This window comes from Gadus chalcogrammus, chromosome 12 (assembly GCF_026213295.1).
Source record: "Gadus chalcogrammus isolate NIFS_2021 chromosome 12, NIFS_Gcha_1.0, whole genome shotgun sequence".
In the NCBI taxonomy this organism is placed as follows: domain Eukaryota; kingdom Metazoa; phylum Chordata; class Actinopteri; order Gadiformes; family Gadidae; genus Gadus; species Gadus chalcogrammus.
The window spans coordinates 16,890,116-16,916,472 of record NC_079423.1 but is presented as its reverse complement, the minus strand read 5'-3'; the positions used below and the strand labels follow the sequence as shown (position 1 = coordinate 16,916,472).

The following is a 26,357-nucleotide window of genomic DNA, read 5'->3' as shown; positions in this document are numbered from 1 at the left end:
GGGAGGAGGAAGAAGTTTCTCCTGGTGCCAGCCACAGTCACTTTGATCCCGCGGTGCTGGGGGGCTTGGCATTGCCCCTCGCCTCCCACCCGGTCTCCGCGTCCCACCCACCCCGCGGTCCGCTCTGACGTCACAGACACGTAACAGTGGTGATCACCGCGAGGCAGTCTTACGTTTATTTTTCACCCCCGTGTTGGATGGAGGTGGGGCCGTACATGTTTCAACTATTAGGAGCCGTGACTGTTGGTTTTAATGGTGCTAAATGCGAATGTACGTTTAGTTACGCAGACAGAGGTAATCCAATGAGACTGAAATAAAAATGCGCCGTTTCAGAAACCAATAAAAAAACTGTGTTGGATATATTTCTTTTTATGACTCAAAGAAAGATCATTCGAGTTCGGATGGGATTTGTGTAAGGTTTATTGAAAAAGCAAAACGAATGAATGAAGATATATGGGATGAAACTGCGGATATTCAAAGCTTAGGATGGCAACTTATTTTCGAGGCACTTTAGGTCATATTTATTTAAATTATCTGGACATTCTGACAGCCATCAATAAGGAAATAGCCTGATAAATAAGTAAAATAAGCCTTTTATCCGGCACAATTTTCGGACAGCTTACCTGTGTGTGTGTGTGTGTGTTTGTGTGTAACTGTGCAACTGTGTAACTGTGTGTGTGGTGTGTCTACTTACCGGCTACTTTCAGGAACTCTGCCCCGTGCACTCACTGCGCATGCGCGGAGCCTTCCACAAGGCCAGCACCTGATGCTAATGTGGCGTTCACGTCACTGGGAATAATGGGGAAAACATTTTCACGACGTTGGAAAGTTCTCGTGAACGACACCGACCTCATGACTCTCTTATGATTCTAATCTGGCAACTGGGGCCAGTTTTGGATAACAGAGCTGCCCAGTTGGTGACGTGATATGCATGAACATGGCAGAACAGGAAAGTTGTACTCAATATAAAATAATCAACCATGATATCACATACATTACTATCGATTGATGTTGTAACCCTCTGTTGGCATCGACTTTGCTGTTTTAAACGTTGTGTACTGGTAAACCAGCTCTATATAAGTGCAAGTGTAGCCTTCCATACAGTGGCAATACAATGTGCTTCTCATAGCCTAAATATAAGCAAAATATAGTAGGCCTAGGTGATAGGCTACAAGGAAATAAAGGCGTTAGAACTTGAAACGGATCCTACTTAGTTCTGACTGTTTTCTATCAGATTAAAAAAACAACTAATGTGAATAACTATTAGATTCTCACAGCAGTGCACATGAACGGTCGCTGTCAGGAACACGCGTAAGCGTGAGTGTCATCACTGACGAGGCGTCTCGTTATCACCAGGACTATGAACGTGCCTTAAAGCTAGCCAGGCCAGCTACACACGTGTTTCCAGTCGCCTGGGGGGTCCACGAGAGGCTGGTTTCTCCACATGGCCTACACTAACTTTATCATGTCTTAATGAAATAGAATAATTCACTGTTTAAGCAGATAAGAGAAGCCACGTTATCATCTTTATTGGAGTTGGAAGTTCTTAATTCTTTGATTAATCAGATCGAGATCAAATGATTAGTTAGAAATAAAAGCCTCCAGGGCAGTGGAAACAAATGCAGTCTAAACACACGCGTAGTGTCTCTTTCAGTCCAATATCCATAAATCATGTCTCTATAACGCAGCACCTGTTTCAACTGGAGTAAGAATCACAAAACATAAAGCGCAGCAGTTTGTGTAGTATCGGAAAATATCTGTCAAACAGAGTCATTAAATATGAATTTGTAATCATCTTTGCACGTTTTATGACATCATGGGTGTAATATAAATCTCGCTAAGCTAACGCATCCATAAACATAATTGGATCAAATATATTTATGATCCTTTTCCAACATGATCAAAATGAGCTCATTATAGTCCCATCATAGCCTTACATTTGATATATCATACTTTTAATTATACTTCATAATATTTTATGGATCGTAATTATGTTGTAAGATCAATACATCATGGTCATAAAATATACTCGTGCGTCACGACTAACAGCTTGAGTCTTTCAGTTGTTGCTTTAGCGAAACATCTATCAATACAATTTTATTGTATCATTAAATTTAACTTTGATTGGCAGAATATAATGTTGACAAATGGGGCTCGTCTCTGAAGAACGCTGTTTCCATAATCTTCTCCCGCTCTTCCTCTGCCTCCTAGAGAATAGGTTCCGTGTCGTTCCAACGCACAATGGCATCCTTCCATCTGAAAAACACAAACACAGGAAACACAGATCTGCAGTTGGGGCGTTTTCATGTCACTCCGGCCTCGACTCCTACCCACAACCACGAGTTCAACACGTCAAAAAAAAAAAAACAGAATGTTTTCTCCTCTTATCTCTGAGTGATCCTTGGCTCAGGCTGGGGATCCAGCTGGCGTTTGTACTCATTGGATGTAAAACACATATTTGTGTCTGAGAAGTGTGTTCTGTTATCCTCGCTCTCCTGACAAAACTCTCCGTACACTCACAAATTATTTTACGAAGTGTCGAGCGGCTCCAGCCAAGCCCGTGATCTATCGGCACCCATCCATCCTCCTGCCGTCACTGCGTTTGTTTATCGCTGGTTCTCATGGACGCTACGCGATGAGCAACCACGCAAATCCCCGGTGAGTGGTCCGAGATAAGGCAATGATTTACCCACTAAATCACCCACTAAAGAGCAGCAACCATTACACCAGCACCGCATGCTGCAACAACATCACAAGGAATCCTTGCATCCTATTCACTCACCCTCAAAGGTTCATGAGGTTCCACAAGACGCAGACACGAAAACAAGAAGGGAACCAGAACCCAGACGGGTGAGGGAGAGAGCGAGCGACGTGGCCCTGGGGCGTGCGACTGTCAGTGCTGTGTTTGTGTTCTCTTTGCGTGCGAGCACGTGCACGTGCGCGTGAGCGTGTGTGCATGTGTGTGTGTCTGAGCGTGCCAGCATCCTGGATTGCGTGTGCGTGTGCAGGTGCGTGCGTGGGTGTGTGTCCGCATGCTTCCGAGCGTTCCATGTCAGCGTGCGTGCGTGAACTCGAGTGCGTGTGGGTGAACTTCGGTGTTTGCGTTGCTGGCCCGAGGGAACGACTCACTTGGTTCGGATGCACTGCTCCAGCGGAGGAGTGAGCTCCGGGTCGTTATCCTCCTGGAATGCCGCTGCCCAGCCCAACGCTAAAAAAAAAAAAGTGAAGGCACTTAATCAGAAGGACGGACGCCCAGATACCAGCGTCATAAAGCCCCCGCCCTGACACAACGCAGACCGCTCCCTGGGGCTCCGGCAGAGAGCGAGCCCTGGTGAAGTGTTGGGGAAGAATCACCAATCCCCAAGAACCCGAGTCGACACCGAGAAAGCGCGGGCGTGGCGGTGAAATGTGGCGGCGCGGGCACTCACACACGGAGAGGCGTATCTCCTGCTGCTGATTGGCCAGCCCGTCGTAATAGTAGAGGTCAAACTCCCTGGGGCCGCGGCTGCGGCCGTCCTGATTGGTCGCTAGCTCCCTCTGCAGGCCGAACAGGGTGCTGAAGTGGCTCTCGCTGCACACCACCCAGATGGGGAACAGGGGGGTCTTCATGTGGCTACCCACCTGGGGGGGGGGACACTAGTTAGAAGCATTGAGTCGTCTGTAGAATACTTCAGTGATGCATTGTGGGAATGATTGATTTAATGTGGTTTATTTCACAATTACAATGTCTGTGCTATGTCAGTTAAAATAACCCTTTTTATTCTTACATCTGATGTCAGAAAAGAGATTAAAACAAAGTTAAACCATCCGAAGACCACCTCTGATGATGAAGAAGATGATGAAGAAGAATGTGGTGAAAACACAATGTGTTTATGAAACAGGTGATGAAGAAGAAGGTGATAAAGACAAGACTGTGGTTATGAAACAGGTGATGAGGAAACAATCTGATGATGAAGAAGGTGATGAGGCAGAAGGTGGTAAAGACAGACTGTGTTGATGATGAAGATGATGAAGAAGAAGGTGATGAAGACACACTGTGGTTATGAAACAGGCGATGAGGAAACACTGTGATGATGAAGAAGGTGATGAAGTAGAAGGTGATGAAGCCACACTGTGGTTGTGAAGAAGGTGATGAAGAAGAAGGTGATAAAGACAGACTGTGATGAGGAAGATGAGGAAGAAGAAGGTGATGAAGACACACTGGTTATGAAACAGGCGATGAGGAAACACTGTGATGATGAAGAAGGGGGTGATGAAGAAGGACGCAGACGGAGGAGCTTTCAGCCCACCTGACAGATGTTGTGGTGCTCGAACAGGGACAGCAGGCCGATGCTGCACCTCTGGGTGACCCCCTTCAGCAGGGTGGAGTCCAGCTGCACCTGGCCGTCGAACACGTTGGACGCGGCCTGGCCGCACAGCAACAGGTTCACCAGCTCCTGGCCGCAGGGGTCGGAGATACAGAGTCAGAGGGGGGGGGGGGGGGGGGGGGGGGGGGGCAGAGGGCGGCCTTATCTGTGTCCTGATTCGTCCATCACCCATTTAAAATGCTTGTCTGTCTGTCTGTCTGTCTGTCTGTCTGTCTGTCTGTATGCATGTATGTATGTGTGTATGTATGTGTGTGTGTATGTATGTATGTACGCATGTATGTATGTGTGTGTGTATGGATGTGTGCATGTATGTGTGTGTGTATGTATGTATGTCTGTGTGTATGTATGTATGTATGTATGTCTGTATGTATGTATGTATGTATGTATGTATATTATGGCCCCATTGCCCTACTTCATCCCTTGAAGGAGGGATCCCCCACTCTCCGTTCCTTCTCTAGATTTCTTCCTTGCTAATTTTTTCTTGCCCTCTGGGGGGCTAGGGTCAGGGGGGGGTCATAAACACACAGCCTGTTAAACCCTTTGAGGCTAAAGCTGTGATTAAAGGCTCATGTAATTGAATCCAGCAGCGTGTTGTCTATCTTGATGAGGTGTGTGGTAACATGTGGACCACGAGCGTAACATTAGCCCACCTGTGTGCAGTACCCGTGGGCTCCTATCAGCGTGTTGCTGGACACGTCCATATCTTCCCGTACCCTGAGAACGAACACAAAAATGCATCAACAAAACACGCTGTGGGTTGCGGACTCCTACCCTCCTACGACGCGGTGCGGGCGAACGTGACGACAAACTGATCTTTGAGGGAAACGTACTTTGCGATCGATCGGGAGAGCACGGCGGAGACACAGAACAGGAGACACCCGAAGGAACCGGACTCGAACTGAGAGATAAGGGAGCATCTGTTATTGGTCAGGGCTGAGCGAGGAGACGGCGGCGATGGGTGAGATTGGAGGAGGGGCGGGGGGGAGACCTGCTGGATGTGCTCCTCCAGCAGCCACTGCAGGGCGTTGAGGTTATCAGCGGTGAAGCAGGTCACCTGGAGAGGAGAAGTAGAGGCGTACATTGCATTCACATTAACGTTACATTTAAATTACATTTACGGCATGTAGCAGACGCTTTTATCCAAAGAGACCTAGAGGTCGATTATTAAATTAAGAAAGAAAAAGGGAATGGTAAATGCATTTATACAACGCTTTTCTAACCAGTGGCCTCTCAAAGCGCTTTACAATATTGCCTCACATTCACCCGTTCATGCACACATTCACACAGCGACGGTGGCGTCGACTACGCAGGGCGACAGCCAGCTCGTCGGGAGCAGTCAGGGTGAGGTGCCTCAACGACAACGATATATCGCTGTCGGTACACTAAGTTGTATGCTCATTGAACCAAGTGCCAAGCACTATCTGTTGTTAGGTTAACCCGTTCACCGTATACAACAAAGATAGCTCAGATAAGGACCTCAGAACGAGAACATTACAGGCTCAGACGTCATTTATTCTCTCAGCAACGTTTCATGTTTTACTACGTCAATGGGCACCAGTATAAAGATATTTAACATACTGTAATCATTTACATTTGGCGTCCAAATATATAAACACGTCGTGCGTATATAACATGAGCCTGCCCTTACCTTTTCAAGTAATCCTTCGGATTTGTAGTGGCCCGATGGAACAAAGTGACTTCTTCCTGAGGTTCTGTTAGGGAGAGACGAGGCACAGATAATGTTTACGCATGAATAGTGTTGACTAACGTTAATGCCGAACATTTGCGTCCGTGTCTTCAGAACGATTCGCTTTGACGAACTTAACGAACTCTAAAAGTGTTGAAAATATGATCCCTCTCACGAAGCTATAATAAAGTTTTGTCATTTCACATGAATACCAATGAAGGAAGAATTTATCGTATTCATATTTTATAGTTGAGGTCACCTCGACCCAGAACCCAAACCATTACCAGCTGGGCTTCGACTGACTCCACCGTCTGTGAAAGTGTTGAGTCCGGTCAAAGGCCACAGAGAGATTCTCAGCGCTGGAGATGACTCACATGGCCAGCGTGGCGGTCTTGTGTTCCCCGGCCCTCCACAGCATCTCGGAGACGGCTAACACCAGGCAGCGGCGTCGCACGGCATCGGAGGGCCTCAGCCGGCTGGGAAAGCACACAACACACAACACAACATTGGCCATAACGCACAACAGGTCCTTTTCATTGGCTAAGAGGTTTGAACGGATAATCACTGATAACTTTGAATACAGTTTGTCCGACACTTAGGCAGTAGATTTACATTTAGGGCATTTAGCAGACGCTTATCCAAAGATGTACAATAAGTACATTTGTCAGAAGAAAGAGAAACCGCTGTCGGTACAGTGAGGATGTTCATAGAACCAAGTGCCAAGCACTAAGTGTTGTTAGGTTAACCCATTCACCGTTAACAACAAAGGTAGCTACGATAAGATGAACTGCAATACAAGGTAAACGGCATATCAGAGGGGTTCAAATGTCGAGAGTGAAAGTGTTTTCAGGAGGTATGGAACTACGTACCCCAGCTCTTCACTGGCCGGGTTCGGATCGTCAAACAGCAGCTTCTGCAGAACGCAGGCCTGGACGGAGGCCAGCACCCCGCAAGGCCCGCCCTGCACACACCCAACAAACACAGTCACCCGCCGGCAGGCACCTGCAGGAACGCGGAATCCGAGGAATCGCGCCGAGCCACGGAGGCATGCGTGCGATCATATCAGCCAGCATGTGGGATGATTTAACGCGGGCATCACTCCACCAACACCTCGCTGGTCAGGGACGTCCTCCGCTCACCTTTCTCTGAACTATCCCGTATCTGAGGTCAGGGGATTCGGAGAAGCCGAAGCCCTGGTTCCTCCACTCGGGGCTGAAGCAGCGCGAGCCCGAGCCAAGAAGAACCTCTTTCAGCGCCTGGAAGCCACACAAGGACAACAACATCCGTTATGGAGGCAGCGCTCCGCTCACCCAGAGAGAAGTAGTCAGGGGTCAGCAAGTCCGCTCTATAAATACATTTGATTTGATTCGTTGGATTTCGTCTTCCTATGTTGTATGTGCTTGATGTTGCATGTGCTTCTGGCACTTAATGTACGCAATTATAGTCTGTTGTACGTCCTGACACTTAACGTACTGCCTTGTTGTATGTGGTGGTCCGTCCTTGCACGTAAAGATAGTTTGTAGCATCGTCTAACATCTTCTCCTAGCTATCTTTGTTGTGTACCGGGAATGGGTTAACCTAGTGATGGTTGGTGCTTGGCACTTGGTTCTATGAACATCCTTACTGTACCGACAGCCATATATTGTTGTGTTTCTATCTCCTGAGAAATGTCCTTATTGTAAGGCACTATGGATAAAAGCGTTGATATGTATAATGTTAATGTTTGGAGATGGGCCGTGTGCAAGGAGCTGAGGTCGTGGTACCGTGGCTGTCTGGACGTCCATGCGGCTGCTCTTGTGGCTGTGCTGAGGGAGGCTACCAGGCTGTAGGGACACCTGGGACAGGTCCATCTGGGACAGAGACACCCGGGACACGTCCTGGAAGTCCTCATCGTAGTCAAAGTCATCTAGGAGACGGGGATTTGAACCGGTGGAGCCGACTTGAATACAGTCTGTTTGATCGAGAACAAGGCTTGACTTTCAACACACATCACGTCAAGGTTTGCAAGAAAGAGTTTAGGAAATTACCCAAGACCATCTCAGATGATTGTGAGCTATCCATAGTCAGATCGGTGGACGGCTTGGGTCTGAAAGAAACAATAAAATAAAAAGACCCAGAAAAACGTCAACTTATTGAGGAAAAAATCTGCCATGAGCGTGCATGCTTTGATTTGATTGGTTGGATTAGTGTCTTCAGATCAAACTGTCGGCTGAATGACCCCCAGACCCCTTGCCTTCTGCTAGGGCTGGGCGATTAATCGAAATTCGATCTCGATTTAGATTTTAGCGTCAAACTATCACAAAATTATTATTTTTTTAAAAATGTTTTATAGAAAGTGCAGAACAGCTGGATACATATCTGTACATTATTTTAGATTTGAACATCTTCTTTTGGACGTTTGTGTACTTTTTTAAGGCGAAATTTCAAAGTTCTCAGTTACAAAGTGTTTTTGAGCGAGACATGCTGAATAGATACAACGTGTTTTCAAACTCCAAAAATAACCGTTTAAAATAAACTCCAAGAATAATCGTGATTTCAATATTGACCAAAATAATCGTGATTATGATTTCTTCCATAATGGAGCGCCCCACCTTCTGATCTGCACGCCGTCGTGTGTACCAGGGCTCCTCCGGCCCTCCGCGGGACCCTGTCTCTGCTGTTGGTCTCTGAGGAGCCCTGCAGCACTGGACTCCCCCGGGTCAGGTGGGGACCCCCCCCGGGGGGTCCGTCGAGCCGACCCCTTAGAGAGGCCGGGGTGCTCCGACGGCCCGGACTCCCGCCCCCCCGCCGACGGTGGCAGCCCCGCCCTTGTGGAGGGTCTCCTCTTGTGTGGGTCCTTGAAATGCACCGTGGGAAACCAGCATGGTCATCACGTCTTCCCAATCATTAATAATGACGCTAATAACAACACACTCGATTTATAAAGCGTTAGTGCTCAACAACGCTTTACAGAGGGAACACGTAATAAAATCATTCAATAAGAACATATATTAGTAAGAAGATAAAAAAAAGGAGGAAGGGGAGAGAAGAGAAGGAGGTTATGTGGTGACAGCGGTCTTAACAAGGTGGGTTTTGACGGAGGGCCTGTTTAAATGAAGGGGGTGTGTTAGCTTGTCGGGTTGTGGTTGTGGTTGTGGTTGGGGAGGGAGTTCCAGAGGGAGGGTGAGAAGGCCCCGTCTCCCCAGGTCCGGAGCCTAGCCCTGGGGGATTTGAGTGTTGGTTGTGTCCGTTACATTCACCGGAGAAGGTCAGGCCGTCAGGACATCTACCTGTGGCGTGTTCGCTATCGGTCCTCCCAGAACGCCTCGTCGGCTGCGATGGGCTCTGTTCTTTAACGCGTTCTCATTGGCTGCCGTCTCCCTCCGGGGAAAAGAGACGTTGTCCCGGAGGTAGGCCCCGGGCGGCTGCTGTTTAGCGGGATCCGAGTCCTCGTCTGGGGGGGAACTTTGACGCGGGGAGGGGCTTCCAGACACCGGCGTGTCTCGTAGAGAACCGTTGTCCCGTCTCACTGATCTGTGCAATCGATGCAACGTTTTAAATCAATTTAATAAACCAGTATTAGCATGTTAAAGTATAATATCCGGTAATAGCCAGTTGCAGAATGAGTAAATAGCGAAGATGAATACCGTTGGTTTAGGTGTGTTTTGGGAACCTCTTCTGTGTGGTACTGTGGGTTGCTTCTGTCCCCATGAGTGAGCGTGTTCAGGTTGGTTCTGCTTCGGGATGTGTGGAGAGGATCGCCCTGGAGAGAGACGAGGTCGTCCGTGGGTCCCTCGATGTGAGACTTCACTATAATCTCCAGCAAGGTTTTAAGGGGGCTATTCAGAGCCTGGTGGGATTGAATTAAAAGTTATATACGTATATATGGATAGATAACAGAGAGATGAGAGAGAGAGAGAGAGAGAGAGAGAGAGAGAGAGAGAGAGAGAGAGAGAGAGAGAGAGAGAGAGAGAGAGATAACGTTTATATATTCAATAAGCACTCCTTGTGTCCAGCCCCTCCCTGGCAGAGGGACCCACCTTGTTGTTACTGTAGAGACCCTCAACCTGGAGGACCCGTCTCAGGTCGGACCTGTTGCTGATGCTGGCCGCCGTGCGGGGAGACTCCTCATCCATGCAGGCGATGGTCCTCTTCAGACCCTGGAAGAAGAAGAAGAAGAAGAAGACCGCCCCCAGAGTGTTGGTTCTATCACACAGGAGGCTATCGCTAGCTTAAATTCTGCCAACTCACCACGGCTTTGGATTGGTTTCAAAAGATGACAACTACCATTACTGATCAATAAACACGTCGACCACTTACCTTGCGACTTAGAAATTCTCGCACCAGGGACGAGGCTACTTCTTCCACCGACACGACCATATTGGGATAGCGGGGGTCAGTTTGTGATTAGCTACAGGAGAAACACCTTCAAACCTCTGCTGGATGATACAGCTGTAATGTTGTGTATTTGTGGGTGCAAAGGAGCTGGATGTATGAACAGTATTTCCATTCATGCATCGTGTTTCGGAAAGACTTGTTTTCCTGTGGGAAAGGCGAGACTGCGCATGTCTCGAGGCGTGCCTGTGACTGTGCTGCCATGGTTACGGCGCGACGTGACATCTTTGGGCCACCCGGGGGCGCTGGTGGGTCACTTCTTAAAAACGTGGGAATTAATGTGAAATAGTTTTGGATGAACATTTACACAAGTCCCTTCATTATTTTGTTATTCACTGGACTTGTATTAACATAGCAGCTGTAATCAAGTTCAGCGTTTTTTGGAAACATCAAGTCATTGTTCATTTTTTTGTATATTTTATTAAAACATTTTTATAACATTTGACAAATAATCAATCTAGGCTTATATTTCTCCAGAATCAACGATAAAGTAATAACATAGAGTCCAAAAACAGTTGTATCAGGATCTGTCAGAGTCTCTCATTATATTCAACAATAAAAAAAAAGGGTTACGATTTAAATATTCAAGATAAAGATTTGGTGAAAACGGATGTCCATATTTTTTCAACAGATTCGATTTCTGTAAAATTCGTTTTGTTTCAAGGTTGTGCTTTCAATCTCAACAGATTTAGAATTGTTTCTCCAGTTATCATAATTCTAATAAAAAATATCTATTCACAATAATTGCATAGCCAACCTACAGGATGTCATGGTAAACATTATTCTATACTGTAACAACAAGTATGCCGATGTAACGTTACGTTCACATACATGTACGATAGTAGGAATACAGGACACCATAGGCCTCGGGTACTCCGAAATTTAATAAAACGTATCACTTACTTTTTTATACTTTTGAAACTGGGACATATTAAAACACATTCCAAAAAACAACTTTTTTAGGTTTTTCCACACGAAAAACTATCGGCATGATTCAAAAGCGCAATCATTCTCCATCAGTTCGCTGTCATGTTGTGGGTCGAGAAACACCAAAGTACGCATTTAAAACACGCTACCGTATCAATATTTCTTTTGGCACTTGCGTCGATCTACGCTAGGGCAGTTTCTCACAGACAAACTAGAACGTAAACCACACATCTCGCACTGTGTGTGTATTCCTTGGCCCTCCCGTAGGAATGCCGAGCTGATTGGTGCTTCTCTTGCCGCTGTTTGGCCCATCGGCGAGGGACAGAAATGTCAGGGAAGGGGTGGAGATAACGGGGGAGAGTTCTCTAGACGACTGGGGGAGTGGGGAGGGAGGAGGGCGGGGGGGTGGGGGGGGTCGGGAGGGTTCAGTAGTCATCAGCTGCAGGAGAGAGAGAGAGAGAGAGCTTCGGTTATCCTACTCCTCGATGGAAGGAGCAGCCAAGAGCCACTGCGTACAGAGACACCGTGGAACCCCAAGCATGTTGGGTCTGGGCAGACTGGAAGTGGAGGGCATGCAGACAGGAAGTGGAGGTTCGTGCAGACAGGAAGTGGAAGTTGTGCAGACAGGGAATGGAAGTTGTGCAGACAGGAAGTGGAAGTTGTGCACACATGAAGTGTAGCTCATGCAGACAGGAAGTGGAGGTGGTGCCGGCCGGATGTGTGGTCATGCAGGCAGGAAGTGGAAGTCATGAAGAAAGAAAGTGTAGGCTGTGCAGAACGGAACTGTTAGTCATGCAGGCAGGAAGTATAGGCCATGTAAACCGGAAGTGGACGTCATGCAAACAGGAAGTGGACATCATGCAGACAGGAAATGGAGGCAATGCAAACAGGGAGTTGACATCATGCCGACAGGAAGTGGAGGCAATGCAAACAGGAAGTCGACGTCACACAGACAGAATGTCGAAGTCAAGCCGACAGTAAGTGGAGGCCACGCAGAAAGGAAGTGGATGACACGCAGATGGAACGAGTCGAGGTCATGCAGACGGGCGTGCGCTCACACCAGCGTGCTCTTACTTTCTATCGTGAGGATGCAGGTGCTGGCGGCCGTGCCCCGGCTGTTCACCGCCTTGCACATGTACTCCCCTTCGTCCTCCGGGAAGGTCTCGGGCAGGTAGAGGCAGAAGGTCTCGCCCCGCTCGATGTACTGGTAGTCCTCGCAGTCCTGCAGCGTCTCGCCCTCGAACCACCAGGTCACCTCTGGCTTGGGCTCGCCCGTGATCTTGACGGTGAAGCGCACCGGCTCCGAGTCCACCACCGACTGGTTCTTCAGGGGCTTCTTGAACCAGGGCGCCCCGGAGCGCTCCTGGTCCTCCTCGTCTTCGTAGGCCGCCGAGCCGTTGACGATGCTGCCGTCCTCCGCCTCCGTCTCGTCGTCCTTCTTCTGCACGAACACAAGTGAATGGATGAATAAATGAATGAATGATCTTTATTGGTCAATGTACAGGTACAGGTACAGCGACATTTGGGAGAGCTCCCCCCTGGTGCTTAAAAAAGAGAGGACAAGGAACATATATAAACAATATATACAGTATGAAAAAAATAAAAACTAGGAGAAAAGAACATAAGAAACGAAAAAGGGAGGGGCATGACGGAACCGGGACAGCAACACGCCCGTAGCTAGCGATGAGGTCCCCGAGTCCGGAACCTCGGTACACAAAATGAGAGGTTGAGAACTTTTCTGAGATGAGTAAATGCGCAAGCCAAGCAGCTCACCCCCCCGCCCCCCCCTAGACTGATAGACAATGGATACTGATGGATACATACATCGAAAAATGGGGGGAAATATATCGGTTTTGTCGGTTCGATTAGAATGATAGAAGATCATTTTACAAGTTTTTGAGAAATTACGTTGTTTCTTTATTATGAGTCCTTTTTGGGTTTATATATTCCTTTCTCACGTCGTCCTTTTTTGTCGAATCCTTCTTTTTCTTCTCATTCCTATTCAGGGCATTAGCAGATGCTTTTATCCAAGAATGACGGGGATGAAGAGACACAGCGAGGGCTTTACCTTCTGCAGCGCGGCGTCGATCTCCTGCTGCTCGAACTGCATCCTCTGCAGCTTCTGCTCCTCCACCCTCCTCTTCTCCTCTTCCTCCCGGGCCAGGGCCATCTGCTGGAAGCGGGCGCGCATGTCCACCTTCTGCTTGAACGGGGACTCGTCGGCCTTCGCTGTGTTCACATCCACCTCCTCTTCCCCCTTGGAGGAAAAAAAACCAAAACGTCAGGTCATGACCCCCACCCGCGCTGATTTATCGATCGTCAGAATTCGGAATTTGAAATTCCCCCGACGGCACGTAAGCTCTTAAGGCCCGCGGCCGATTCTGCACGACGAGAATGTGAAAAGATTGTGTTCAGACGTTGTATCTTCCAAAACCAAATGAAAGGGATAAATCAAGTGCAGCCCTAGATATAAACATGTGTTTCAGTAAGTATGTAGCAAATCACTTTTAGTATTTTTATTCATAGGTATTGCTGTTTCTGAGATTCATATTTCCGATCGATGGCTCCTCACCTCCTGGAACCGTTCGGTCTCCCGCTCCTTGATCTCCTCGTCCACCGCCTTCCTCCGGGCGCGCTCCTCCTCGATCTTCTTCTGGATCTCCTCGTCGGTGTGCTGCTTGATCTTCTCAAACTTGGACTTGAGGTTCTTGGCCTGGATGGAGCCGGTCCTCTTGAGCTTGACCAGCTCCTCGTACTCCTTGCTCACCGCGTCGGAGCTCTCGTTCACCTCGTCCTGCGGAAGGGCGAGTGAGAAGGTCTCGTTAGTAGGGAGCTCCGTGCCCCCCCCCCCCCCCACACACACACACACACACACACACACACACACACACACACACACACACACACACACACACACACACACACACACACACACACACACACACACACACACACACACACACTGAGGAGACGGTTGCACGGAAACCCTGATTTGTTGCTACACGGTTCCCGTTACTGAAGAACACAGATATGGTTCTCAAATGGGGGTAGGCGTACCTCTAGGGGTACTTTGGAGTACTGCAGGGGGTACTCAGAAATGTAGAAAATAAATAAATAAAAAGCTGACAATCATTTATTTTTCACCCCTAGCAAATTTCAATTCTGAAAGCTAGAATAGAAAATCGTGAAAATGGACAACTGGTTGAAATGAATATCAGGGTTAGTTAATGTTTTGAGTGCCCCCTGCAGTACTACAAAGTGCCCCTAGGGGTATGCATAACCCCATTTGAGAACCACTGAACCAGTAGAAAAGGCTTGAGAACCACTGATTTAAAGATCCAACACAAATTTAGATTTTGGCGCTTGCGACTCACCACGCCCATCTCCTGTCGGAGCTGCTCGTACTCCTGCTTCTCCTGCTCCATCTTCTTCTTGCGCTCCTCCACCTTGCGTTTCCGCTCCGCCTCCTGCTTCAGCTTGAGCCGCGCCTCGAAGTTGATCTCCAGTTTGCCCGGCTGCAGAGCCTCCTGGGACTCGCTCCGCACCATGCCGTCCGGCTCGCCCTCATCCTGACGCGGCACACGGACACGAGGTGTCAATCAACCCGGGTTGTCAATCAACCCAGGTTGTCAATCAACCCGGGGTGTGATGATAATTAGAAAATACAAATAAAATAAAATGAAGTTAAATAATGTTAAATTAAATAAATGTAAGTTAAATAAATACAATTAAGTTAATTTAAGTTAAATTAGGTTTAATTAAGTTAAAATAGTTACATTTAATTAAATGCAATTAAATTAAAATTGTCCATCCCTTAATCACAGTTTCAGTCTCAAAGGGCTTTTATAGCAACTGTTTGGTATTGATTTAACTTCCCAATTTCAAAAAAAAAAAGTGAAAAAAAGTGAAAAGTTATTTCAAAGCAAATCAGTTGAAGACACACACATTGAATCATCACATAATCACCTAAATGCATTTATATTGATCAACATTAGTTATTAAAAAAGTGGTTGAAGCAGCTATTGATGAGCATGCAAAGTGTGAAATGCAAGCAAAATGGCCAATGTAATTCATGGATGAATCTTACGATTCTTCCATGAATTAGTAATAAAAGCAGCATATGGAAGATTGTTATTACCAGGGAGTTAGTTACTTTGTAATGAGAGTATCTTACATTGTCGTCCCCATAGGCAGACATATCCTGATCCAGCCCCGTGCTCTTAAAGAAATCATTTAGAAGAGGGCATAGCAATTTGAGCCATCATAAGAATATAAAATCCATTAAAAACCTAATTAAATTCCAATTAGATCGTAACCAATAACTAATGTTAATTTGTGGTCAATTAACGTACCCTTATTGTGAAGTGTTACCCACGATTGAATATAAAAAGAATCCTACAAAATAAAAGCGTATTTCCAAATCCTCTTTTCCTGTTCTAAAATCCCATGGCCTCTGAAATGTCCAGCAGCGGGTAAAGCAGGTGAGGTGACAGGATGAGGACAGCCAGGGTGGTGTTTACCGCCATGCCAGTGCCACGCCCCTATACCAACAGCGCCGCGAACACGCCGTGGGTTCGCTCTGTGCCGCAGAAGAACCCTACCATGTTCTTGCGGGCCTCGGCGAAGAGCCTCTTCTCCTCCTCCAGCCTCTTCTTGGCCTCCTCCTCCGCCTTCCTCTGCTCCTCCTCCCGTCTCTGGCGCTCCTTCTCCTCGAAGCTCACGCAGATCTTCCCGGGCTCGCTGCCCTCCAGGTTCAGCAGGGCCATCAGCACATCGTCGTCGTCGTCCACGACCTGGGGATTGATTGATTGATTGATTGATTGATTGATTGATTGATTGCATTTTAATAATCCCCAAGGGGGACATTATTTTGCCGCTGAGCCACTACACGCAACAACATACATCAACAGGACAGTAGATGCATCAAGACGGGGCACAGTACAACATACACTACGGCTACTAATGAATAGGTCTGCACCGCGTTGACACTGAACGGACACAATGATCACAGCAATACCAACTAAATAAAGACAACACATCATATATAGTCAACAGCTCTTATTAAAGAGGCTGATCGCTGTGGGAACAGCGATCAGCCTCTTTAATAAGAGCTGTTGACTATATATGATGATCTCCTTGGAGAGAGAGACACACACACACACACAGACACACACACACACACATCTCTCTGAACCACACAGCAGCCACAGATGCTCTCCGTGGAGCGTCGCTTTGGACCCCTCCAACCTGGAGGTCCAGCTCTTCTGGAGCAGGTTGGCATGACGACCGCATCCCCGTGTTGTGGCTTCAACACATGTTAGGATTGGATCGCTGGGATAGGTTCCCGTTTTTCCTTTCTTTGGAGGATTTATGAATATATATATATATATATATATATATATATACAAGTTGTAGATTTATGATTGAATGAGCTTTATCTTTTGTTTGTGATTTATGAATGTTATCTTGCGTAGAGCCGGGCTCTTCTGCAGACCGGCGCTGCTAATGGGTTTGTTTTTTTGTTTCAGGAGGTGAGCGGAGTGTGAGTGAGTGTGTGTGTTTGCGGCGCCAATCCTTCACGTGGTGGACGGCCGTGGTTACCATGCTCTTCCTGGCCTCGGCGAAGGCTCTCCTCTCCTCCTCCATCCTCTTCTTCGCCTCGCCCTCCGCCTTCTTCCTCTCCCCCTCCACGCGCTGTCGCTCCAGCTCCTCGAAGCTCAGCCTCAGCCGCCCCGGTCGTAACTCCTCCTTGTCCCCCGCCGCCCCGGAGGCGTCGTCCCCCTCCTCCGCCTCCTCGCCCTGAGGGGAGAGGTGGGAGAAGACGAGATCGCTCAGCGAGCCGAACCCGCGGAGACTAACACCGGACGGTTCAGAACTCAGGGCTGGATCCCGGGAGGATGATAACGATAATAGATGAGAGTGCGCTTTTCCAAGACTCCTAACTCAGAGGAAATCCGCTGTTAAGCTTTTTTAAATCATGAAAAATAAGGTGGTTTTTGAATCGGGGTTCGATTCACATTTCACAAGATGTGACTCATCTGTTTCAGCCCTGTGTGTTAATATCGTTGCTGTGTTTGGAAAGCAAATACATGAATGTGTAACGCTGAGAATGCGTTTCTTCAGGAATCAGAAATAGTAATATGTCTTGCCGTCATGCAGTCTAAACCAACAGACTATTCTGCAGACTATAATGCTACTATGCATCTAATGAAAATGTAGGTTGATACGTTTTGACTATGGCAACTATGGCAACGATGCAACCCCATAACCAGGCTTTTAAAGAGGGAGGCTTAATCGAGGGGGGGCTTAACTTGGAAGCTGTTAATGAGGGGACTTCTAAAAAAGGAGTTTTCTAACGAGGGGACTATTTACAATCTGACTTTTAACAATCAGACTTTTAACAATCTTACTTTTAACAATCTGACTTTTAACAATCAGACTTTTAACAATCGTACTTTTAACAATCTGACTTTTAATTGACGGGACTTTTAACGAGGGGACTCTAGACGAGGGGTCATTTAACGAGGGGGCCTCACCATCTCCAGCTTGGCCTCCTCGAAGGCCTTCTTCTCGTCCTGCAGGCGGCGCTTGGCGCCCTCCTCCGCCTGCCTCCTGCGCTGCTCCTGCCGCTCCTTCTCCAGCTCCTCGAAGGACAGCTTCAGCCTCCCCGGGGTCACCGCCTCCCGCTCCGCAGGCCGCAGCTCCTCCTCCTGGGGGGGGGGGGGGGAAGAGGGGGACACTGAGTCCTGGAGGGGAGACTCAGAGGCTCTCTGGAGGAGCACATGATGGGGACGACCAACGGGGTGAATGGGTGAAGAACGGGGTTTGAATACTATTAACAAGAAACGCATCTCTGGTAGAAGGGACCGACACGTAGAGAAATGAGACTCAACATATTGGCCAGTCAGTTAGATTAGCATAATATACTATTTTGCAAGGTTAGGAGAAATACGTTTGTTCTTTTTATTAGGACCCATTTTGGGGCTTTTGTCTTCTTTTTGTCTTTTTCTTCTTTATTTTTCTCCTCAAAATATTAAACTGTATCTCGACTGCTTTCTATTCTAGACCCTCCTTATGTACTATCTTGTGCTCGTGATTTTTCTTTGATGGTAAATGGACTGCATTTATACAGCGCTTTTCTAACCAGTTGCCAGTCAAAAACGCTTAACAATATTGCACATTCAGCCAACATTCACACACTCACGGCGGAGTCAACCACGCAGGGCGACAGTCAGCTCGTCGGTAGCGCTCAGGGTCTTACGCAGGGACACCTCGACACTCAGCTAGGAGGAGCCAGGGTTCGAACTAGCAACCTTCTGGTACCCAGTCAACCCGCTCTACCTCCTGAGCCACATGCCGCCCATGTGGCACGTGGCTGTGTAACGAGCTGTGAATCCTACACAATAAGAGCGTCCTAGTTCCACCCACCGCCGGAGCGAGCGAGCTCCTCTTAGCCTCCCTGAAGGAGCGGCGGTTTTCGTCGTACAGCCTCTTCTTCTCCTCCTCCGCCCTCTTCTTCAGGTCCTCCTCGCGGTTCTTCTCGATGTCCTCGAAGTTCATCTTGATACGGCCGGGGGGGCGGCAGGCCTTGGACGGGACCACCCGCACCAGGATGCTGTCGTCTCCGTCCTGGGGGAGGAAGGGAATACGGATAATTAAGATACATGTAAGAAGGAAGTATGTCAAATATAAAGTGAGAATCAAACAGTAAGATTGAAAGAGTCAAACAAAGTTGACTCTCTTTCTTTGAAAGATATTGGTACAAAAATGTTTAAGTTTGTAAATGGTCTGGGGAAAGAATCATTGCTTAAACATTTTGTACCAATACCTTTCAAAATGTGTTTGTAAGATATCTTTCAAACTCGGCTTCAAAGTGTGTTTGAAAGATATTGGTACAAAATGTTTATGAAATATTTGTTGTGGTTCGAACAGTCTGTTGACATTCTGTTGTTACATTCTGTTGAGAGAGGCATATTGGGGGGAACCTCAATAAAAGCAGGTCGCTCGTGACTCAATAACCACAGGAGATAAAGGTGTATCATCGAGGGGAGAGAGGCCGACGCAGTAGGTATGTCTGCTAGCGTCTGTCCAGATAGCAGAGTTCTAATTTGGTCCAAGTGTGGAGGAGGGCAGCGGCTAATTCAGTCTCTGACTGGTGTGGGAAACAGTTGCCAGTCACATGGCTGTCTACACCCGGCAGAGGCCTTGTGGTTCAGGCAGAAGCCTACTGTACTGGTGTTGACCCAGTTGTTCCTAGTTCAGCTCGTCTGTGCTTCCCCACGTACGGCCTATTACAACAGCGTTTCCTCTCAGACAACTTTAAGATCTGTTCAGGTTTTAAGCTCAGACATTGAGCCAAAAGGTAATGGTAGCATAACTCATAATGGACACTAGATGGCTTCATTCACAAAACCTTCAAGCGACTATAAACCACGGTTTAAGCCCCAAAGGGATGGAGCCAAGCAGCATACATTCGGTAGTTTGAGGTTCTATAAATTACGTGTTCGTATGCGACAGGTAAATCCTTACATTCATCATGTGTATTATTTGAAGAAAACGACTTAAAGAATGGAAGCAGAATAACAGCTCAGGAAGTAGCAGGTCATTTATAACAATCCTCCATCTGGTAGAAGCATCTGGAAACAAACATCTCCCCGATCCTGGATCTATCAAACGAGTATTATGTCCGTGTTTCCAAGGCAAACGTAAAACATTGCAGCCCTCGCTTTGGCTCTCAGAGACCAGCACTCAGAATAACTCTTTCAAGTGGCAGCTGAGGATTACCTTAATGATTACCGATACATGGACGGCGGCAGGTGGACCGTGGCTTAGCCATCATGATATACACTACCTCCCCCGTTCGCCCTGACCGAACGGAGGTCCCCCCCCCCCCCCCAATCATAGCATGCAGACCCCTGCAGCGCTACAAACCTCCGCCGCCTTCTTGGCCAGCTCCTTCTGAATCTTGGCTTTCTCCATGATGTCCTGGGTCGCTCTCCTCTTCCTCTCCTCCTCCATCTTCTTCCTCCCCCCTTCCTGTCTCTTGTTCTCCATCTCGGCGAACTTCCCCTTGACGCTACCTGAGGTTGCGGCGGCGGCGGTGTCGGCGGCGGCGTGGAGGGGCATGGCAGAGCAGAGGAGGTCAGTGCTGTTGGTTATCCTGTCCTCTCCGGGCGGCTCACACGTGAAACACCATCTAAGGCGTGTGCGCTCCTCGACGCGTCTCACCTGTGATCTTCGGCACGTAGGACTTCTCTACCTTGGCGGGCTTCACCTCCTCCTCCTCATCACTGGACGCCAGGAGCTCCTTTATCTGTGGCGGCGGACGGGACAGGAGAGTGTGCGGTGAGACTACGCTTGAGCCGGGATCATCTGCTATTACACTCTACAGGGCCATGCTGGAGGCAGCGGGGACAGGACTAATCCCTGCTGCTAATAGCCGCGTCACGTGACCGGCAGGTAGGCCTGTGATTGGTGGACGGTGCATGGCACAGGGGGGGGATCAGTCGGAGGTGTTCCTGGCCCTGGCACGATGCACAGTTGGCGAGGGAAGGAGGGAGGAGCGAGGCAGGGTTATCCACTCACAACACAGCGTACCTCCCGGGTTATTTGGGCGCCACACGCGGGTCAGTTGAGGGACGGACCAGGTTGTTATTGTAGTGAGTCAGGAGTCTGAGTAGAGAGGCTGGGTCTACGATGTGAAGGCTCTACGGCGTTGTTATTCGTTTTTGCAAAGACTAGTTTGTTTTTTTACATTTATTGCACAAACCTGAGATTAATAATCCTATGAATAATATTAATAATGATACTAATAATCGATAACCAAAAAAAAAAAAAAAAGGGAATAACACTAGAGAATAATACTGTGATTAATAATCCTGATAATATTACTAAAAGCATTAATTGAAAACCAAAAAAAAAAAAAAACACTAGAGATTAATAATCCTAATAACAAACAACTGACAACCAAAACAAAACGACAACAACTAAATGAGGGCGAACCCTCGTCACGCCGTCACCTGGCTCCTGATTGGTCATGCCATGCGGCCGGCGGCCCGGGGGGGCGGGGTTAGTGGGGTTATCACTCTTTGACCTGCTGCTTGCGCCGGCCGTACTCCCGCTCCTTGATGTACTGCTCCTTCCTCTTCCTCTGCTCCTCGGTGTTCCTCGTCCGGCTCCGCTCCTCGCGGGCCTTCTGCATGGCCTCGAACTTGTTCTTCACGTCCCCCTTGTCCGTGTCCTTGGGCACGTAGCTGCGGGCCACGGGCCTACGGGACCGCAGCAGCTTCTGAGGGGAGGGGGAGGGGGGGCAGAGGGGAGAAGGGTCAAAGGTCGGCGGGTTCGGGGCGCTAGACTGATCAGGGACATGGTGGGACGACGGGGGTAAAGTGGTTCTGCTCATGAAGACTGCGGAGGTTGTAAGAAATAATCTGCTCAAATTATTACCTTCAATGCTATTTGACTATTATTCATGGTATGTTTGGTATTTATTATCTTTTATGAAACATACGAGTACATATGACAAGTTGACATGTTTTATATGAATTATATGATCTGACTTCTACTGCTAGTCCACAATAAATACGATACATAAAGTACATATAACATCTTAATTCTTCAATGCATTATATAATAGGATTTCTACAGTTAGTATGCATGATGCTCCCAGCTGTCTCTCACTCATATGAAACATGAATATTGAACATTGCCGCCATCCCAGAGAGCAACAACACACCGCTGTCCCCATCTGAGCCACCGTCCTCACCTCTCGCCTCAGCACCACGTCAGACATGTTTGTGTTCTCCGTGTGATCTTCATCCCCCCCCTCCTCCTCCTCCTCCTCCTCCTTGGTCTTCTCCTGGTCCTCGCCGTTGACCTTCGTCTCACCCTCCTCTTCCTTGTCTTCGCCTCCATCTTGTTCTACACCGTTAACGTCCGGAGTCTTCCCACTCTCCGGCTCCTCCCGTGTCTCATCCTCTTTGTCCTGAGGTGCCTTCTCGTCCTCGTCATTCTCGTCCTCTGCCTCTTCCTGATTGGCTGCCTCGTCTTCCTTGTCGTCCTGGGTTGTCCCGCCGTCCTCCTCCTCCTCATTGGCTGCGTCCTTCACATCCTCCTCTTGGTACTTGTCCGCCAGGTTGTCATGGGCAACCTCGGCCATGACCTGTGTGACCACCTCCGTCATCTCGGTGCCACGGCGCCCAAGTGTTGAAGATTGGCGCTCGCGTCAAATGTCAACCTGCTGGGTGAAACAGAGCCGCGATTCTTAATCCCCTGTCATACACTGTTAGTAAGTCATTAGTCTGATATTAATAGACTGACCAATGGCCAGCATGGATTAGAAGAAAGAAATGCGTTGTATTAAACAAAGAAAAGTAATGAAATCTTACCTCACATGAATCTTCTTTTGTATTAGAGGCACACACTACTTTTTACACTTTGGTAGAACTCTCTTACACGTCTACCAATGACGCCTGGTCAAATCCTAACCCCTCAACGGCATTAGAGGCTGAAAAGCAGGGCTTCATCTGGTGCTTCAAGGCATGGCTGAGGGGGTCTGTTGCTCTCTAAATATAGCCCCCTTCTGTGGGCCGGACATGTGATCACGGCTATTTCTGATAGGTGATACGCCGGGGGCCAGGGCTGTAGCTGTCACCCCCGTATCGCCCAGAGAGCCAGTACCCAGACCCCTAGATTAGGCCTTTGGGGCGGCCAGTTCACCCAGCAATAAACAGTGGACTGTTCATCACTCTGTTCATTATGGGACTCAGCAGCCCAGGCGTGAGACTTTCAATGAACTAATTGTCAGAGTCTTACAATGCAGCGGACGACTGTGTTCAATGTCAGGCTGGGGAGAATGGGCATGAGAAAGGCCCGACGCCAGTGGGTACAATGGGAGTACTGGTTTACTCATAGTGTTGAAATGCGACAGACCTTGATTCAAACCAGCCCGGTGGCCAGTATATATATATATCACCATGTAGCTCATATAGGCCTATGAATAAGGATATCATTCTTTAGAAAGTTATGGTGTATCTGCTATGGGACAAAATCAGATTTTAAAATGGCAAAAACTATGATATTGAAATCAGAATAACAAAATCGAAATCTCGATCTGGCAAACACACATTTAACTCTTGAATCAAATAAATCCAATGAAGATGTGGCCCGGATTTTGATCTTTATGGAACCAAATGAGGGGGATTGACATAGAAATGACATGTATGGGGATAAAAAAAAAGTATGATAATCCCGGATAATAGCAGTAGACTTCATTTTCTCAGAGGCTGCGATTTTTTTCCATAAAGTGTGACTGACATACCTGTTACTCACCTCTTTAGTAGGAAGGTGATCTCCTTATTCTCATTAAATCCCGTTTGACACTGAAACGCACGAAATAAAACAATCCAGGGTCCTCGACGGTTCGGGCAGCGTGTCCCCTCTAGTGCGGAGGTGCGGGGCAGAGTGGGTGAGGTTACGTCCTCGAGCAGGGGTCCTATTAAAGTTCCGCTCGCCCGGCCGTCTGCCGGAATTCCGCGCGCGCCAGGCGCAGGTTCAGCTGTCGCCGTTTCTGGACGTTTCCCCATCACACGTCTGCTGCAGCTTCCAGTCTTTTTCGACTCAAAGCCACAGCTCTGCAGCCGCACATGAGGTTGAGCATTGAGATGATTCTGAATCCACTCTGTGTAGACATTGTTCAGGTGATTACAACAAATGTGTGAATCAAATGCCTACGTGATTTTACATCACGTAGGCCTGCACACATCTCTGGAGAGATGGGGTCTACCGTTTTGGAAAGGGACTTAGCCATGGCAAACATTTCATTTGCCATTGGAAAGTGAAATCATCTTTTGTTTAATCCACATTACTATAAATAGCATAACAGTGCAAAATGATAACAAAAGCATTCATATCTCATATCTAGCGAAACCTGATGAACATCTAATTACTGATGAAGCCTTAATTACTCTTTAGGATAATGGTTGTACATTAATAGATCCATTAACAAATAACCATGCAAGTCTTCATCCAAACATCCCTCATGAGCGCTACTTTATATTAGGAAGTTGTGGCTTTAAGTGACGTATGTAAATAGACACCCCGATCAGAAGCGTTTGTCTGCTGTGATCGCTCCCAGCACAGCTGCTGTCCTTACATCCTGGAGAGACAGAACCGTGTTCCACCTCATCAACACCGGAGCTTCACTCTTACTTTTCTTTTAAGAACCTCCGAACCAGGGATTGGATCATAAAGGCATCTGCAAAATTATTAAATGTAACGTCATAAAACCATATTTATTAGTGTGCCTTAACATCCACTTTGATAATGTAAGACGCGCTAAAAACGACAGTTGAGTTAACCCTGTGAAGAACCAGACATCTTAGGGTGACGGTGAAGCGGTAGGAAGCAGGGCAGACATTGGAACCGGCCCCAGCAAGCCTGGGCCATGTTCCAATACATACAGAACTGTAATGTGAACCTGGTTTCAGACACTGCTTGGTGATGTACTGTTAGAACTCGGGGGGGGGGGGGGGGGGGGGGGTCACTTAACATCTAAGGAGGGCACAATTAAAGAGGTGATATTATGCCAGCAGGTGTGAGTGTGATTAGCCATTACAAGCCGTATGCAAATACACCTAGATGTATGATGGGTAGGATAAGCAACATTTGCTACAGTCAACTGGGTAGCCTGGTAGTTTGATCTATCCAGCGTACATCTAGTTGGACACGCCCACTTGTGATGTCAATAAAATACAGGAAAAGGCTGATTTTCGAGTAGGTTGTAATGGCTCGTCACGCTCACACCTGTTGGCATACCGTCACCTTAATACTCCTACCATTGTACAGTTACATACCAAACCAACTAGAGACAGGGAAGTGCCGCAGCAGGAATTAAGCATGACATACGTTAGTGTACAGTAAAAAAAAACACCAACTTTGGATGACTTTTCTCACTTCCCCAGATTAATCTGTGTGTGTGTGTGTGTGTGTGGGGGGGGGGGGGGGGGCATGGTTCCTGTGTTCGGGATCCCACACACACCCAGGAGGGACAACAACAGGACCGCCTTAAATAGCCCCCACAGCTGTGGAGACCAATCAGGGCTGGGGGGACATCCAGCCTGACTCAGACCGCCCCCCCCCGCCCCCCCCACAGGAGTCAGCTGCTGCCCCGCGGCCCCTGACACTGCAGTGTCGATGGGGGGGGGGGCAGCCTTTGTTGTGCCAAGCTACAGTACTCCAATACCTCAAATATAATTCCCTTTATCTCTCTCTCTCTCTCTCCCCCTCCCTCTCTCTCTCTCTCCCCCTCCCTCTCTCTCTCTCTCTCTCTCTCTCCCTCTCTCTCTCTCTCTCTCTCTCTCTCTATATAGTTAGTCTCTCGCCCCCTTTCTTTCTCACTATATAAATAATTGTTGTTGTTGCCTTTCATGAGTAATGTAGAACATTGAAGAACTTTGCTTATACCCCACTTACCCAGCAGGGGGTACTGTGCCGCACCTGAAGGCCTCCCAGACTGCTAATCACAGCAGCTGCTGTGAAGGCAATTATCCGCTCGCATCCCCCTTTCAGGTTCAATTCCTGTTTACAAGTATCTTCAGCCATCAGTAGCCGGGACGCTATTAAAAAGAGCTAGTTGTATACCTTCAAATAGCCTTGAGGTTATTTTTTTGGGGGGGGCTATTGAGATTTACTAGCCTGGTCCTACCAGACTCTCCTACTTCACTTCATTTCATTTTACAGAGAGTCTGGACCTACTCAATTGACAAACGTTAACTCACTTGAAGGCGGGTGTCTGTTGAAGTTTAAAACTATTGGATCTGCCCAGTGCCACTCTGGATCTGCCATAACCAATCGCTAACGTCTGGCCGGAAATCAAGTTGCGCGCAGGCTGTAAACAAACCAAACACCGTGCGTGAAGATGTCCGTCAACGAGAGCTGACTTTAACGTCATCGTTCTCAGCCACTCCCTCTGTTCGCTGATTGGACCGCCAAAAATCTGGCTT

At 47.9% G+C, this 26,357-nt stretch overlaps 2 protein-coding genes across 4 annotated transcripts; both read right to left on the bottom strand.

Moving 5' to 3' along the window:
• Positions 1-1,416: 1,416 nt before the first annotated feature.
• On the bottom strand, positions 1,417-10,731 carry mindy4 (MINDY lysine 48 deubiquitinase 4). Its single transcript, XM_056604197.1, has 18 exons — positions 10,354-10,731; positions 10,074-10,193; positions 9,681-9,883; positions 9,324-9,567; positions 8,646-8,890; positions 8,082-8,140; positions 7,818-7,960; positions 7,194-7,310; positions 6,924-7,015; positions 6,429-6,530; positions 6,016-6,079; positions 5,356-5,421; positions 5,198-5,265; positions 5,018-5,081; positions 4,290-4,436; positions 3,429-3,621; positions 3,130-3,208; positions 1,417-2,256 (listed from the first exon to the last, which is right to left on the bottom strand). Exons 1-18 carry the CDS (start codon positions 10,411-10,413, stop codon positions 2,208-2,210), a joined length of 2,115 nt encoding a protein of 704 aa, XP_056460172.1. The 5' UTR covers positions 10,414-10,731; the 3' UTR covers positions 1,417-2,207.
• Positions 10,732-11,763: 1,032 nt separating this feature from the next.
• nexn (nexilin (F actin binding protein)) lies at positions 11,764-26,234 on the bottom strand. Of its 3 annotated transcripts, XM_056604040.1 has the most exons (16): positions 25,828-26,234; positions 23,686-24,610; positions 22,121-22,594; positions 21,449-21,643; positions 20,584-20,668; positions 20,287-20,435; positions 18,784-18,984; positions 17,892-18,065; positions 16,957-17,154; positions 15,957-16,148; positions 15,530-15,574; positions 14,730-14,924; positions 13,928-14,149; positions 13,424-13,612; positions 12,430-12,796; positions 11,764-11,794 (listed from the first exon to the last, which is right to left on the bottom strand). In XM_056604040.1, the coding sequence occupies exons 3-16, from the start codon at positions 22,535-22,537 to the stop codon at positions 11,781-11,783; spliced, it is 2,643 nt and encodes an 880-aa protein (XP_056460015.1). In that variant the 5' UTR covers positions 22,538-22,594; positions 23,686-24,610; positions 25,828-26,234; the 3' UTR covers positions 11,764-11,780. The 3 variants fall into 3 exon arrangements, with proteins under 3 accessions (XP_056460015.1, XP_056460013.1, XP_056460014.1); XM_056604038.1 differs by lacking the exons at positions 11,764-11,794; positions 23,686-24,610; positions 25,828-26,234 and adding an exon at positions 22,743-23,664 and having other exon boundaries at positions 12,410-12,796; XM_056604039.1 differs by lacking the exons at positions 11,764-11,794; positions 23,686-24,610; positions 25,828-26,234 and adding an exon at positions 22,743-23,664 and having other exon boundaries at positions 12,410-12,796; positions 22,121-22,591.
• Between the last annotated feature and the right edge of the window lie 123 nt (positions 26,235-26,357).

What these genes read in the sequence shown, in the direction of transcription:
- nexn (XM_056604038.1), bottom strand. Translation starts at nt 22,537, where the DNA reads ATGACGGAGGTGGTCACACAGGTCATGGCCGAGGTTGCCCATGACAAC. An exon ending in CTACGTGCCGAAGATCACAG is followed by an intron (nt 20,436 to 20,583) that starts GTGAGACGCGTC and finishes CCGCAACCTCAG; the next exon opens with GTAGCGTCAAGGGGAAGTTC. An exon ending in CCGAGGCCCGCAAGAACATG is followed by an intron (nt 15,575 to 15,956) that starts GTAGGGTTCTTC and finishes GATTTCTTTAAG; the next exon opens with AGCACGGGGCTGGATCAGGA.
- mindy4 (XM_056604197.1), bottom strand. Translation starts at nt 10,413, where the DNA reads ATGGTCGTGTCGGTGGAAGAAGTAGCCTCGTCCCTGGTGCGAGAATTT. An exon ending in CGATAGCGAACACGCCACAG is followed by an intron (nt 8,891 to 9,323) that starts GTAGATGTCCTG and finishes GTGCATTTCAAG; the next exon opens with GACCCACACAAGAGGAGACC. An exon ending in GACGGCGTGCAGATCAGAAG is followed by an intron (nt 8,141 to 8,645) that starts GTGGGGCGCTCC and finishes TGTTTCTTTCAG; the next exon opens with ACCCAAGCCGTCCACCGATC.